The sequence below is a fragment of the Mobula hypostoma genome, chromosome 1 (genome assembly GCF_963921235.1).
Source record: "Mobula hypostoma chromosome 1, sMobHyp1.1, whole genome shotgun sequence".
Lineage (NCBI taxonomy): Eukaryota > Metazoa > Chordata > Chondrichthyes > Myliobatiformes > Myliobatidae > Mobula > Mobula hypostoma.
Window position 1 is genome coordinate 205,081,528 of NC_086097.1, and position 13,853 is coordinate 205,095,380.

At 39.2% G+C, this 13,853-nt stretch overlaps 1 protein-coding gene across 6 annotated transcripts in view; it reads left to right on the top strand.

The window, feature by feature from the left end:
* Nucleotides 1-13,853, top strand: part of sntg1 (syntrophin, gamma 1) — a 513,110-nt gene that overhangs the window by 401,983 nt on the left and 97,274 nt on the right. For all 6 annotated transcript variants that reach the window (XM_063063447.1, XM_063063461.1, XM_063063468.1 and 3 more), the window contains exons 4-7: nucleotides 5,871-5,927; nucleotides 13,013-13,070; nucleotides 13,163-13,206; nucleotides 13,333-13,374. In XM_063063447.1, coding sequence (XP_062919517.1) covers nucleotides 5,871-5,927; nucleotides 13,013-13,070; nucleotides 13,163-13,206; nucleotides 13,333-13,374 — 201 coding nt within the window. The remainder of the gene's footprint in view (nucleotides 1-5,870; nucleotides 5,928-13,012; nucleotides 13,071-13,162; nucleotides 13,207-13,332; nucleotides 13,375-13,853) is intronic.

The window sequence follows — 13,853 nt, forward strand, 5'->3', positions numbered from 1 at the left end:
GTTGCAGAAGCTTGCAAAATTAATCAGCACCATCATGGGTACTAGCCTCCGTAGTATCCAAGACATATTCAAGTAGCGATGCCTCAGGAAGGCTGCGTCCATGATTAAGGACCCCCACTGTGTTATTAGGCGTGTGCAGTTTCGGTTCCCAGTGTGCAATATGAGTGGTTAACCCAGCACTCGGAAATAACGTTGGTGAATGACCCACATGGTTTTGGCCGACAAGACTGTCCTAAGTAAAATGTGGTTGAGCTGAAGCCATTCTGTAAATCTGTAAATAAAATAGTTTTAGGGGTTGCACCTAAAAGCACAGCTACTGATTGTAGATAGAAAGTGCAGCCAATATTAGGTCTGAGAAGCTCAACCTGGAGGAAAGGGTGTTTGTAGTGACTTCACAGACCAAAGAAGACCATGAATAACAGATGTCTCTGAGGGGCTCAGATGCAACTCAAGAAACTTGTAACAGCATCCATGAGATCTCCAAAGAGGTTGTGCAAGAGAAGCACAAGAACCCCACCTTCAATAGACATCTGTACGAGCTACACCAGCATGGCAGTAAGATACCAATGCTGAACAGAGTGACCTTGATGAAGAAGTCACCTGTCTTGCTTCCACATCATGAAACTTTGGTTCAAAATCTGTCTCCAATCGACTTTCATTTAAAGACTGGAAATGAAAAATATCTCCATGATTCTCTCCAAAGTTGAAGAGGAAAAATAAAAGGGAAGATGGGGAGACCACACAGACCCAAAGTTCAGAACAACAGCAAAAGTTCAACAAAAAGCAACAGGCGGAGTTACTATCCATAACGTGCAATCAACAGAAGGAGCTCTGGGAATTGAGATGGACTCAGCTGAAACTTGTGCAAAGATTCACTGATTACATGGACGTAGTCCAGGGCTCCATTACGAGGCACATGGAGTGAATTATGGTCACACAGCAAGAACAAGAACTGAACGGATAGGATCTTGGCGGAAGGATGTGAAAGAAATGAACACGTTGATCAGCGTTCTCTAAAGATTAATGCAGTACTAATGCAGCAGATAAATGCAAAAACAAATGTTATGATAAAAATCTTGATCATATCTATACTTCCTGCGGCTTGAGTAAAGCAGCCAACATAATTAAGTACCGTCTTAACCCATTCATTCTCTCTTTTTTCTCTTCTTCTGTTGTGAAGTTGAGAAAAAGAAGTACTTAGAGAACATGCATCACCAGGCTCGAGGACAGCTTCTATCCTGTTTTTATCAGAGTTTGAATGCACCCCTTGTGCGATAAAAATGAATTCACCATCTATCAGTCTACCTCTTCATAGTCCTTACACCTTACTTGTCTACCTGGACTACATGTTCTCTTTAATTGTAACACCATGCATTGCATGCTGTTATTGTTTTATCTTTAGTGCTACTTTGACGTACTTATGTATGAAATGATTTGCTTAGATAGTGTGCATATAAAGCCTTTCACTGAATCTCAGTACATATAATAAGAATAGAACAATCATTGCCAGCCACAATCAAAGCCTCAAAGTCGGAAAAACGAAGCATGACATTGCAGGTCAAGCTATTTAGATCTTAACTGTTGTGCATTTGGTTCTGTTTGAGCTGTTTGCTAAAAATCTGGAAAACATTTGGCAATTAGCAATGCATTGCTGCATCAGAAATCTCACTGTACACAGACCTCAGCTACAATTTGTTGAACATTGTGGATCCTGAACTGGTTCTCCATGTTCCTTCCCCTCCTGGGTGGGCTTTGTGATAGGCCTGCTACTTACCCAAACATTTTTTGTATATAACCCCAGCCTTTCCCTTTGGTTAAACATTTCAAAAGTCCTCATTTACAGAAGATGTAACATGCTATTTTGCATTCTGTGCAGTTCATATCTACATAAAGCTATCCTCCATCCCGATTGGACCACAAGACCATAGGACATAGGAGCAGAATTAGGCCCACAAAAAATGCTGTTTGACGCAGCAGGCCAGGCAGCATCTATAGGAAGAGGTACAGTCGATGTTTCGGACCGGGACCCTTCGTCAGGAAGGGTCTCGGCCCAAAAAATCAACTGTACCTCTCCTTATAGATACTGCCTGGCCTGCTGCGTTTACCAGCATTTTTTGTGTGTGTTGCTTGAATTTCCAGCATCTGCAGATTTCCTCATGTTAGCAGAATTAGGCCATTCAGCCCATGAAGTCTGTTCCATCATTCCATCATGGCTGATCCCAGATCCCACTCAATCCCATACACATGTCTTTTCGCCATATCCTTTGATGCCCTGACCAATCAAGAAACAATGAATTTCTACTTTGAATACACACATGGACATGACCTCCACTGCAATCTGTGGCAGAGCATTCCACAGATTCATTACTCTCTGGCTAAAAAAATTCCTCCTTAACTCCTTTCTAAAGAGTTGTCCCGCAATTCTGAGGCTGTGCCCTCTAGTTCTGGATACACCCACCATAGGAAACATCCTCTCCACATCCAGTTTATCTAGTCCTTTTAACATTCATTAGGTTTCAATAAGATCCGCCAGCACTCTTCTAAATTCCAGTGAGCACAGGCCTAAAGCTGCCAAACGCTTCTCATATGCTATCCCCTTCATTCCCAAAATCATCCTCGTGAACCTTCTCTGGATTCTCTCCAATGACAACACATCCTTTGAACTATCGTCATCAGTTCCTCCTCTGTAATCTGATCAGTCATTCTAGTTAGTCCCTCCACGCCCTCTATCTATGAACCCTGTCACTGCATTGCATTGTACGCATTTGCTGTTTACATTGCAAATAAATGCTGGTATTTATTTAATTATGCATATGTAATTCATATACATCTTTTAACCACTAACTTTTTTTTGCTTTTTAAAATACATAAAATTCTTTATTTTTTGTATAATTGCTTATTCTTTATAATTATTGAACACTAGACCACTGTTGTACTAAAATAAGGACTGTCTACCGTTCCATGCCGAGACTGCATTTTGGTACGGTTGGTCACTTGGCTGTCCTTCTGATACCTGCGTACAGGCGGAGGCTAAAGAGCAAAGCACCAGAGATCATGACAACAAACAGCTGGCCATGGGAGGTTAGCACCAGAAATCATGACAACAAACAGCTGGCCATGGGAGGCAGAGGAGAAGCTATAGTATTGCTTCAAGTCACTGCTCTGGGCCGCGTTCTAGAACACATCTGCGGATCAGAATGATTACATCATTAGTGCTCCGGATTTTATCAGAACAGTTATAGACAACTGTCATGAGATCCACAATCTTCTGAGGACCAGATTAGTGGCATTCAATCAGGTGAACGAGAAAGTTGCAAGGGGTCCATGTATGATCTCTGGCATTTCTAAACCAAACTTGAATTAACAATGGATGTTTGACAATTGTAAAAGGGCTTGGATGCTATCACCTCTTATAAAATCAAGCGACATAGGTGACAACAGGGCTTCGCTTCCTGATACGGTGAATGCCCACAAGAAAATGAATCTCAGGATCATATATGGTCAAATATACGTACTTTAAAAATAAATTTACTTTGGACTTTTGATCTTTTGGGGATGTTGATATTTTTGTTGCATGTCACACACCACAGCAGCAGAAACCCCAAACAGTCCATTGACCTAGAGTCCATCAAACTACAGTTCACAATCCAGCACTTCAGTATCTCATCCAGGAGCTCTCCCTCCAGCGAGGGGGAGAAAGAGGTCTTTCCTGTATCAACAAAGGTGGAGACCAACAGCTCACTATTCCGAGGTTACAATCTTTTACGCCGCTTCTCCAAGCCCCCCATCTTGAGGACCGACAGAGAGATCGAGTACAGGTTCCTTCCTCCCACAGCAGCCAGCGATTAGCCAAACACACGGCCTGCTTTGGGTGTTCCAGGCTCGAAGTTGCCATCTCCCACGATGCTTCAGTCAGCAAAATCGGTGAGGAACCAGGTCACCCACGTGGCCACTCCCTGACTTCCAGCCTCCCAGCCCTGAGGGCACATATTTTCCAGGCTGTTCCTGAAGATAGCAAAGCGCTAAGCTGCACAGTCAGTTTGAATATCCACCACTTGCAAAGAACTGCAGGTTAAGAATCTTTGCTTCATTTTATCAATAATATTCCTGTCACCATCCTCAAGGCACATTGTGACAATTGTCAGCCCAAGCAGATATTCATTCACTGGTCTTACAATTATGGTCAAGGTGAACCTCATTAGTAAAGTCAATAGAATCACTGATGAAGCACATGAAATAAAAAGAGAAAATGGAATGGAGATGCATTACTAATTAACACGTAATAGATGTTTTATCCAGCCAACCAGGTATAAAACATGTTAGAACAGCTGGCACATTGGCCAAAATGAGATGGTAATACAAATGAGCTTTGAACTAGAACTAATATTCTCCTTGTAACACAAAGACATTTTATGAATAAATGGTTGTCTAATATTCTGAGTTCTGAATATTGATGAGCCTGCGTCTTTGCAAATACTGGGCAAATCAGACCATAAGACCGTAAGACATAGGAGCAGAATCAGGCCATTTAGCCCAAGTCTGCTGCACTATTCAATCGTGGCTGATCCTTTTTTCCCCTCCTCAGCCCCAGTTCCCAGCTTTCTACCCATAAACTTTGATGCTATGTCCAATCAAGGACCTATCAATCTCTGCCTTAAATACACCCAACAACCTGGCCTCCGCAGCTGCCTGCAGTAACAAATTCCACAAATTCACCACCTTCCGGCTGAAGAAATTTCTCCGCATTTCTGCTTTAAATGGACACCCTTCGATCCTGAGGCTGTGCCTTCTTGAACTAAACTCCTCCACCATGAGAAACATCCTTTCCACATCTACTCTGTCTAGGCTTTTCAACATTCAAAAGGTTTCAATGAGACATCCCCTCATACTACTAAATTCCAGCGAGTACAGACCCAGAACCATCAAACATTCCATATATAATAACCTTTTCATTCTTGGAATCATCCTTGTGCACCTCCTTTGAACCCTCTCCAATGCCAACAGATCTTTTCTTGGATTTGGAACCCAAAACTGTTCACAATACTCACAGTGAGGCCTCACCGGTGCCTTATAAACCCTCAACATCACACACTCACTCTTGTATTTGAGACCTCTCGAAATGAATGCTAACATTGCTTTTGCCTTCCTCACCACCAGCTCTACTTGCACAAGGACTCCCAAGTCCCTCTGCATCTCAGATTTTTGTATTGTCTCCCCACATAGGAAATAGTCTGCACATTTATTTCTACTACTATTGTCATAGAGTGAATTCCCCCACTAATTAAAAGGAAGTTCACATCAATGGGTGAGACTTCCCTCATTGATTAAGAATCTCAATGAGAATAAGTAAAGACCCCACTGCCACTATGGACCCATAAAATACCTGAAAAGTTTCTTCAAAGTTGCTGGTGAACGCAGCAGGCCAGGCAGCATCTCTAGGAAGAGGTACAGTCGACGTTTCAGGCCGAGACCCTTCGTCAGGACTAACTGAAGGAAGAGCTAGTAAGAGATTTGAAAGTGGGAGGGGGAGGGGGAGATCCAAAATCCCTGAGCGGATAAAGTTGGCGATGGTGTTGCAGACAATGGCCTGGTGCTCCTTAGTGGGGTCACGATCGAGGGGTAAATAGAAGGAAGTATCCGTGAGTTGTCGCTGTGCCTCGGCAAGGTAGAGGTCCGTTCGCCAGCAACTTTGATGTGTGTTGCTTGAATTTCCAGCATCTGCAGAATTCCTTGTGAAAAGTTTCTTGTGAGTTATTGAAAAAATATATACAAATTGCCTGCTAAACCTGAGTTTTTATATTATGTGAGAATAGTTTCAAAATTACATTGATTTATTTTAATTACAGATGTTATCTGTTATCCTTCTACAGGAAAGAACTGTTACAATTAGAAGACAGACGATTGGTGGATTTGGGCTAAGTATAAAGGTACCTTCTAAAGATTGCAGTTAAATATTTCAGAATCAGTTTTAATTGAAATCTAATGTAAACTTTCCCATATTTTTATTGACAAAAATTTCAGATCAGTTTCACCAAAAAGAAATTGTTTCTCTTCACATAAAGACCATTTTTTGCATATCTCTGTTCATTATTCTATGATCTAGCAGAGTTTTACCAACAAATATTCCATGGAAATTCTTGGGTATATGGCTTGATTGACCCTGAAAACATGGGTCTTTGAGGATGAGGTTTCTTCCTTGAAAAGATGGATTTATTTGTCTGTATGGCATGAATGTTTGCTTAGCTCTTAATTGCTTCAATGATGAAAATTATGGTTCTAAGCTAATTTTAGAGAACAGATTTCAACTTATATAGTTGCATGGGCAATCACTTCCTCTGCCAGTATGAAGTAACATTGAGAAGCCGAAGGAAATGCATTTAAGGACTGTGCTAGTCTTTTTATCAATCACCGCAAGCCATCTTGTATTTTTTTCTAGAGCTAAAATGCTTTTGTTTATTCCACAGAATACCTTTGGCTAAATAAATTATGCACAATAGATCTATTCCACCACCTCACCACGCTCCACCAAATGGCTCACCATAACATATAGCCAAAATTTGTCAGGAATAAAATGGTCAAAGTATTCTATCATGCACTCATTGGCTCCACTTCAAGGAGAATTAGACCTTAATGTAGCTTTGACATTTTGTTCCAAAAACAGATAGATAATCTACAAATCAGCTCTCTGCATGTTCAGCGGGTCTGAATGATCTTGTTGAACAGCTTTTCAGATATATAATACCAGTACCTTGTACTACATGTTCAAAATATTATCTTTGAATTCAAATGTTACATTTGGTAACTCAAAGCAAAGTGAGTAGTTTGGCACAAGTTCAGGGTCTAGAAGACTTTCAAGACCTCGGAGAGCTGTAGCTGCTTGTGATGTTTAATGCAGCTTGAAACAGATGTAAGGAATTGCACGTGGCTCAATTAGCCTTCATCTTCTGTAAAGATCAGATAAAACCATATGGCTTTCACCATTTTTATCCTGCAGGGTCTATTTATGGATCAGGAAACAAATAACTTAAAAAAATAATGATCTTATACCTCACTTGCAGTGTTAAGAGCTTATGCAGTTTTACTTTATATTAATAGAAGGCCTCGGAAACAGAGTGGTGAGGCACATACACCTATCACAAGAGGCAAGAGGATATTAAAAATTGATTTTTGTTGGAAATGTAAACGTGTAAGTAATCCCTCATAAAAGAAAATCTGTTTTCGCACGAAACAGGGAAGACGAATATCAGCAATCTACTTTTGCACTTATTGCTAAAGAAAATAGTGCCAAAGCTAAAAAAATACTCCTCTTTTGCACCTCTGCCTAGGGTGAATTTAAGTCCATTGATTGTAAGATAACAGAATATATTTATTTCCAGTTACCAAATCTGCAAAAGAAGTATGTGTGTCAGCATAAAATGAGGAAGTAGACAAAAATAAAATGATCTAATTTCCTTTGTAATATATCTGAACATATTTTGTCTTTGGTCTTAAAATCTAACTAAAATTATTGTTAGTTTAGGTTATTTTATAATTATTATGAAACAAGCATGTTGTTGTGAAAGAGATTAGTAAATTACAGAACCAGTAGTCATCTGTGCAAATAAAGAATAAATTAGAAACAATCTAGCTCTCCTAATAGAAATGAAAATATAAAGAGATTATGATACTGTCAGGGACAATCACAATTTTTGATCACAGATGTATTGATTTGTCCTGCTGCAGCCTGTTTCTGTTTCTGTTTCAAAGACCTGATTAAGGGAAATGGCACAAAAAACTCTGTTGACCTTGTACATATACTGGAAGTATATTCATAATAGTGATATTGGCAGAATTAATGTGACAACACATCATAAAACTAGCATTTCTGTCCTTAGACTAAACATATCAAGAAGCAGAGGTGCACTCACAAAATGCTGGAGGAACACAGAAGGCCAGGCAGCATCTATGGAAAAAAGTAAACAGTCGAGGTTTTGAGCAGAGACCCTTCGACAGGACACAACAGTCGATGATTTGGGCCTGCCGAAGGGTCTCTGCTCAAAACCTCGACTGTTTACTCTTTTCCATAGATGCTGCCTGGCCTGCTGAGTTCTTTCAGCATTTTGTATGTGCTGCTTAGATTTCCAGCATCTGCAGATTTTCTCTTGTTTGTGAAGAAGCAGAGTAGAATGCGTTTCCATTAAAAGTTAGTGAATTCAGTGCCACTAACTAAATATTGCTACCTAGGCAATATTTTGCATTATAAGGAATACAAAGGATGTCTGCTTCAAATCTGACAACATTGATAGTATTGTGTAATTTTCAGTCTGTTAAATGTGCTAAGATCAGCTGTCATAAATAACAGATATCTGCATGTGATTTATTAACGTGAGAGTTATGACAACTATGGTATGGAGATTGGCTGCAAGATAACTTGCATTGAATAATGCAATCCATATATGTAAGTAAAAAGGGTCCATATGTCAAGTCAAGTCAAGTCACTTTTTATTGTCATTTCAACCATAACTGCTGGTACAGAACATAGTAAAAATGAGACAACATTTTTCAACACCATGGTGCTACATGAAACAATACAAAAACTACACTGAACAACGTAAGAAAAAACACAAAAACTACACCAGACTACAGACCTATCCAGGACTGCATAAAGTGCACAAAACAGTGCAGGCACTACAATAAATAATAATAAATAATAAACAAGACAATAGGCATAGTAGAGGGTATAGTAGGTTGGTGTCAAGCCAGGCTCTGGGTATTGAGGAGTTTGATGGCTTGGGGGAAGAAATTGTTACATAGTCTGGTTGTGAGAGTTGCCAAAATGAAGACTTGAAATATCTGAACTCTGATTTTGTGATTAGAGTTACTACTTCCAAAATTCTAGTCCATTCATTTCAATGGAACCACATTTTATAAACTCTGAAGAGTAATTGCTGGATGAGTAATGGTGATCCAAAGAGATGACCACTGTATTGTTCTGTGGGAGACCATCCCACTCATTAACAGCAATGTATGAGCAGTTTTGCTGTGACAATCAGCCCTAATTATATTTTGTGTGTCCATTGCAGCAGGTTGTGTGGGAGGGAATTACAGGAAGTTGGAGAATTCTATGTCCATACCCAGGGGCTGGAGACTACCTAGACGGTATATGAGGTTTTGCTTCTCCAACCTGAGTTTAGCCTCATCATGGCAGTAGAGGAGGCCATGTATGGACATATCTGAATGTTCTGACGAAGGGTTCCAGCCCGAAACGTCAACCGATCTTTTCCACGGATGCTACCCGACCTGCTGAGTTCCTCCAGTGTGTTGTGTGTGTGGCTTTTGTTGTACTGTAATGCAGTCTGAAATATAACCAGCAGACAATCTATCACATAGACTACAGCTATGAAGCTGTCACAGCTTCCATCTGAAATGGGTCGTCTGCAAACTCAGCACAATATCATGTGTGAATAGTCCTGATCTCTTCCGTGTTATGTAGCATTTCATATTGACTATCTGGCATGCGTGTAAATGCTCCTGGCATTTACTTGTGAATTTCCCATCTACCTTCTTCTCAAGGTAGGTAGTTAAGTGCCTGCAACAAAGTTTGTGTATTACATCATATTCCAAGAAATTGCCCTAGCTTCAGACTGTACCCAGTGACCTAATGCATGCAGATTCTGTTTTTAAGCTAATGTCTAAATAACACAGCAGCTGTGGTAGAGGATTGAATCAAGTGATGACATGTTTTTGTCTTTGATCCCTTTTACATCCATTGTTCGGTAAGATGGGTCCTTGGCTTTCAGAAACAAAAATGAGTTGCACAGCTAGTAGAGCAGCTGTCTAATACCTTCAACAATCTGCATACAATCCTAGTCTCTGTGTGGAGTTTGCATGTCCTCTATGCGATCATTTCGGTTCACCTGAGAAATTCTAGTTTCCTCCCAATTTACACATTTTTCCTGCGCCTTCTGAATGTCCCCAGAAACACTAGCTGCTCTGCCATAATTCCTGCTACTACCCCCTTCCAATCAACTTTGGCCAGCTCCTCTTTCATGTGTCTGTAATTCTCTTTACTCCACTGTAGTACTGATACATCTGACTTTATCTTCTCCCTCTCAAACTGCTGGATGAATTCTATCATATTCTGATCCTGAGGGTTCCTTCACCTTTTTAATGGTATTATTTGAAGGTAGTAATCCAGTAGGTGTAAATCAAAATTGACCACCAGTTTGAAGTCGTGGAATTTTCTGTTGAATTCCATTCAGTTCTTTAGTGTTTAGGTTCATGCATTAATTTCCTCCTGCTTTCTTGGTAGTGAAGCATATACTCTTGTCCTTTCACCAGAGGATATTTTCCTTTTTCACCTTCTTGAGCAACTCCAAAGCAGCAACAGGAAAGCTGGGAGCCCATCTATTTCCATGCTCTCTTTTCTTGTCAAATAAATGATATTTGCTGCTGCATTTATTCCTGCCAACTCTTAAACCCAAAATATCTGATGGTACATTTGTTGGTTTTAAATAGTGCAGACTCGCTCCAGCCATCTCCAAAAGTATCCTGCTTGCAGAGGCATTGATGAATTTAATATTGGGACTAGCAGAGAGCTGTATGTGTTTTATTTATTTATTTATTTTGAAATACAGCACAGTAACAGGTCGTCTGGCCCCATAAACCCACAACAGTTAGTTACACCCGTGTAATCAATTAACCTATTAATCTGTACAATTTTGGAATGTGGGAGGAAACCCATACAGTCATGGGGAGAACATACAAATTCCTTACAGACAGTGGAAGAATAGAAAATGTGTTGCAGGCATTGTAGTAGCTTTATGCCAACTGCTACGCTACTGTGCCATCCCAAAGATTGTGCTGATCAACGGGGAACTTCAGGTTTATGTCTTGCCTGCACCATGTGAACCTAATTTGAGTTTGTTGCACATCATAATGTTTTCCTTTATCCCCAGCATTTTCCAGTTTATTCTATATATTTTCTGTTACATCAGCTTTGTGCACTTCTATTAATATTCATGCTTTTAGTCACATTGTAGTACTATGGTGGTTGTATAGCGGTTATGGGCTCTCGAGTGCCACTTTTCTTTCACATAACAATGTTTTTGAATAATTATCAAATTTGAGGCAGGCAAAATATGCAGCTCACTCTGGCAAGCCACCAAATTACCCACTTAAACTTCAACAGATAATACCATAAGAGCTGGCACTGAAGCATAAAGGGTTCTGACAGTTATTCCTACATAATGACTTTCCATTTAGAAAGGTTTCTATAGCATTGACCTACATGGTGCAAATGCACATTTATCTTGAACTCCCAGAACAGCTTACTAGATTAATGCCCACTGCTTGACATTTGCAGTGAAAGTTCCAGTTGTACTAATATACGCACTGCTCTTTATCACATAGAGGTCAAATTATTTAATACCTACAGTCCTCAGTCAATTCCAAATGTTTCAGAACTGATGCTAAACCTGACTGACCGAAAAATAAGATGCAAATAACTCACAGTATCCTGTTACATAATTTAAAGAATTTTTCATAGGGAATGCTGAGGGAACTTTGGAACAAACTAGGGCAGAAGCAAGGGTGGGTGCTAGAAAAAAATTAAAGGGATAATTAATGGTAAATGTTGCTATAAATCATTGTAAACATTTTTGAAAATCCATACCAGCTGTAAAGATAATGCATGAATAAGCAAATGAAATGTAAAAGGAATTCTTATGTGGGCTGAATCTAGGCAAGAGACATCCTAATATAATAGAAAACCACTTGTCTTACAGGCAGAGAAATGGAGATAGTGTTGCTTCCACTACTCAGAGAAGAATTACCTCTGCACCAACCCAATTGGCTATCACTGCAAAATATTTGAAAGAAGGTGCAGGCATGTTTCAGATTACAGCTGGCTGTCTCCGCATGTGAAGGCTGAATAAGTGCAACTGCCAGAACGTCTCACTGATTTTGACCGAGAAGAAAAGAATGCCATTGCTATGTGAAGGTGGATGTTTATCAAGACCAATGGAAGGTGTAATTGGGTCATGTTTACACTGGCATTGCATCTTCCATTCAGTGCCACAAAAACTACAATGAGTTTTAATTCAAATGTCTCAGAAGTATCATCCATCGTTCCAATTAGTCAGGTTCATAGATTCTAATTGAAATATTTGGAGTCTGCGAATACTTTTTTTTTGGGATGAAAACATCTCTCATATTCCATCAGTTCTAGTGCTTTTGGGGATTTAGCAATGGTGGCAGGATGCAGAACTTTACTCAGGTGGTCAGAGCAACCTTCTTGATAACTCTGCCCATTTTCCTCCAACAAATTCAGCCTGGAAGATGTTTAGAAAGTGTCAGAAAATCATCCACACAAAACAAAAACAAGCAGGTGGCAGAATCTATGGCAGAGGCTTCCACTATGCTGCTCCTTGGCACTCACTGGGGCAACAAATCACAGATACTAATTAGTCCTTGATTTGAATGGATGGCAGACATGATCGCAGAGTACCCAGTTTTGCTGTTTGTGTATGAGATATAACAATGAATCCTGTAGTCGTATTTTTAAATAAATTTCAACATCTGCACATTCGCTTGGAATCCCACCTCAAACAAATATAAGAGCAAAATTGGGTAGCAATTGGCACCTAACTTTATGTGCTCCACCTGCATACAAACAAAAATGCAAATAGAATCCTTAAAACATTCTTTTAGATCAAGATTTTGAAACTTATAACCTAAAAACACAATTTACTAACTTTCAGCCCAGTGATGACAATAACTCAAGAGTAATACTCAAGCGTTTAGGGATAGGAACTAAATAATGGCCTTCCATGCTTCATCCGTATCTCATGAAGGATTTAAAAAAAAAACTCTGAATAACCCCCATGATGTTCATTCCATTCACTGCTTTATTTCAGATAGATTTTAGTGATTCTAAGCAATCACCCACATGTTATAATCTGTTATTTATGACAGCTGATCTTAGCACTGTCTCAAGAATACATCATTCTCTCTTGCTATTTTATATCTCCAGGGTGGAGCAGAGCACAATATTCCAGTCATAATATCAAAAATCTCAAAAGAGCAAAGAGGTATGATAAATTTGGATTTTGTTCCCACTGTTTTAATACAATTTGTCAATACTTGATATTTTATCCTTTTTTCTCCTGTGTTATTTACAAAGCTGATCTATCAGGTTTGCTGTTTATCGGTGATGCTATCCTTCAGGTAAGTTCGCTATCATTGCTGATTTAATTAAGTAATTATTACCAACCTCAGACACTTCTAGTGAATTCAGTTTTGTTAACAAATGATTCTTTTTCCTTTTTTCTCATGCTTTCCTTGCAATATTAGATAAATGGAATAAATGTCAAAAACTGCAAACATGAAGAAGTGGTGAGTACAAATGGATATCTGATTTTGCTCTTTTTTTCTCTCTCTTTAAGTAGAACTTACTCTGTAATATACATATGTGCATTTTGATATCTGCCTTATGTAGCCTATCTTTTAAGAACTTCCTAGACAAATCAGGGCCTTTGAACCTTTCACATATCAACAATCTTGTTCATGTGAGTGGTCAAGAAGGTCAGCATTTTCAGTAGATATAGCCAAATTCAATTTGCCAAAGTGGAAACAAATATATGAGAGGATATTTTGCTTTAATAGATAAAGACTTACAGGCAATTTCTTGATCTAAATTCTCAATGTGCTCCATGATCACTGAAGCAGAACATTGCTCCTATATTTTGTCTTAACATTTTTGTTGCATTTGCCTCAGTATATTTACCAATATTTCAAATTATATTAAGGAAAGATGCTAATATAACTATAGCAGCAACTTGTATTCAATCAAATCTTTAACCTGAATAGCAATT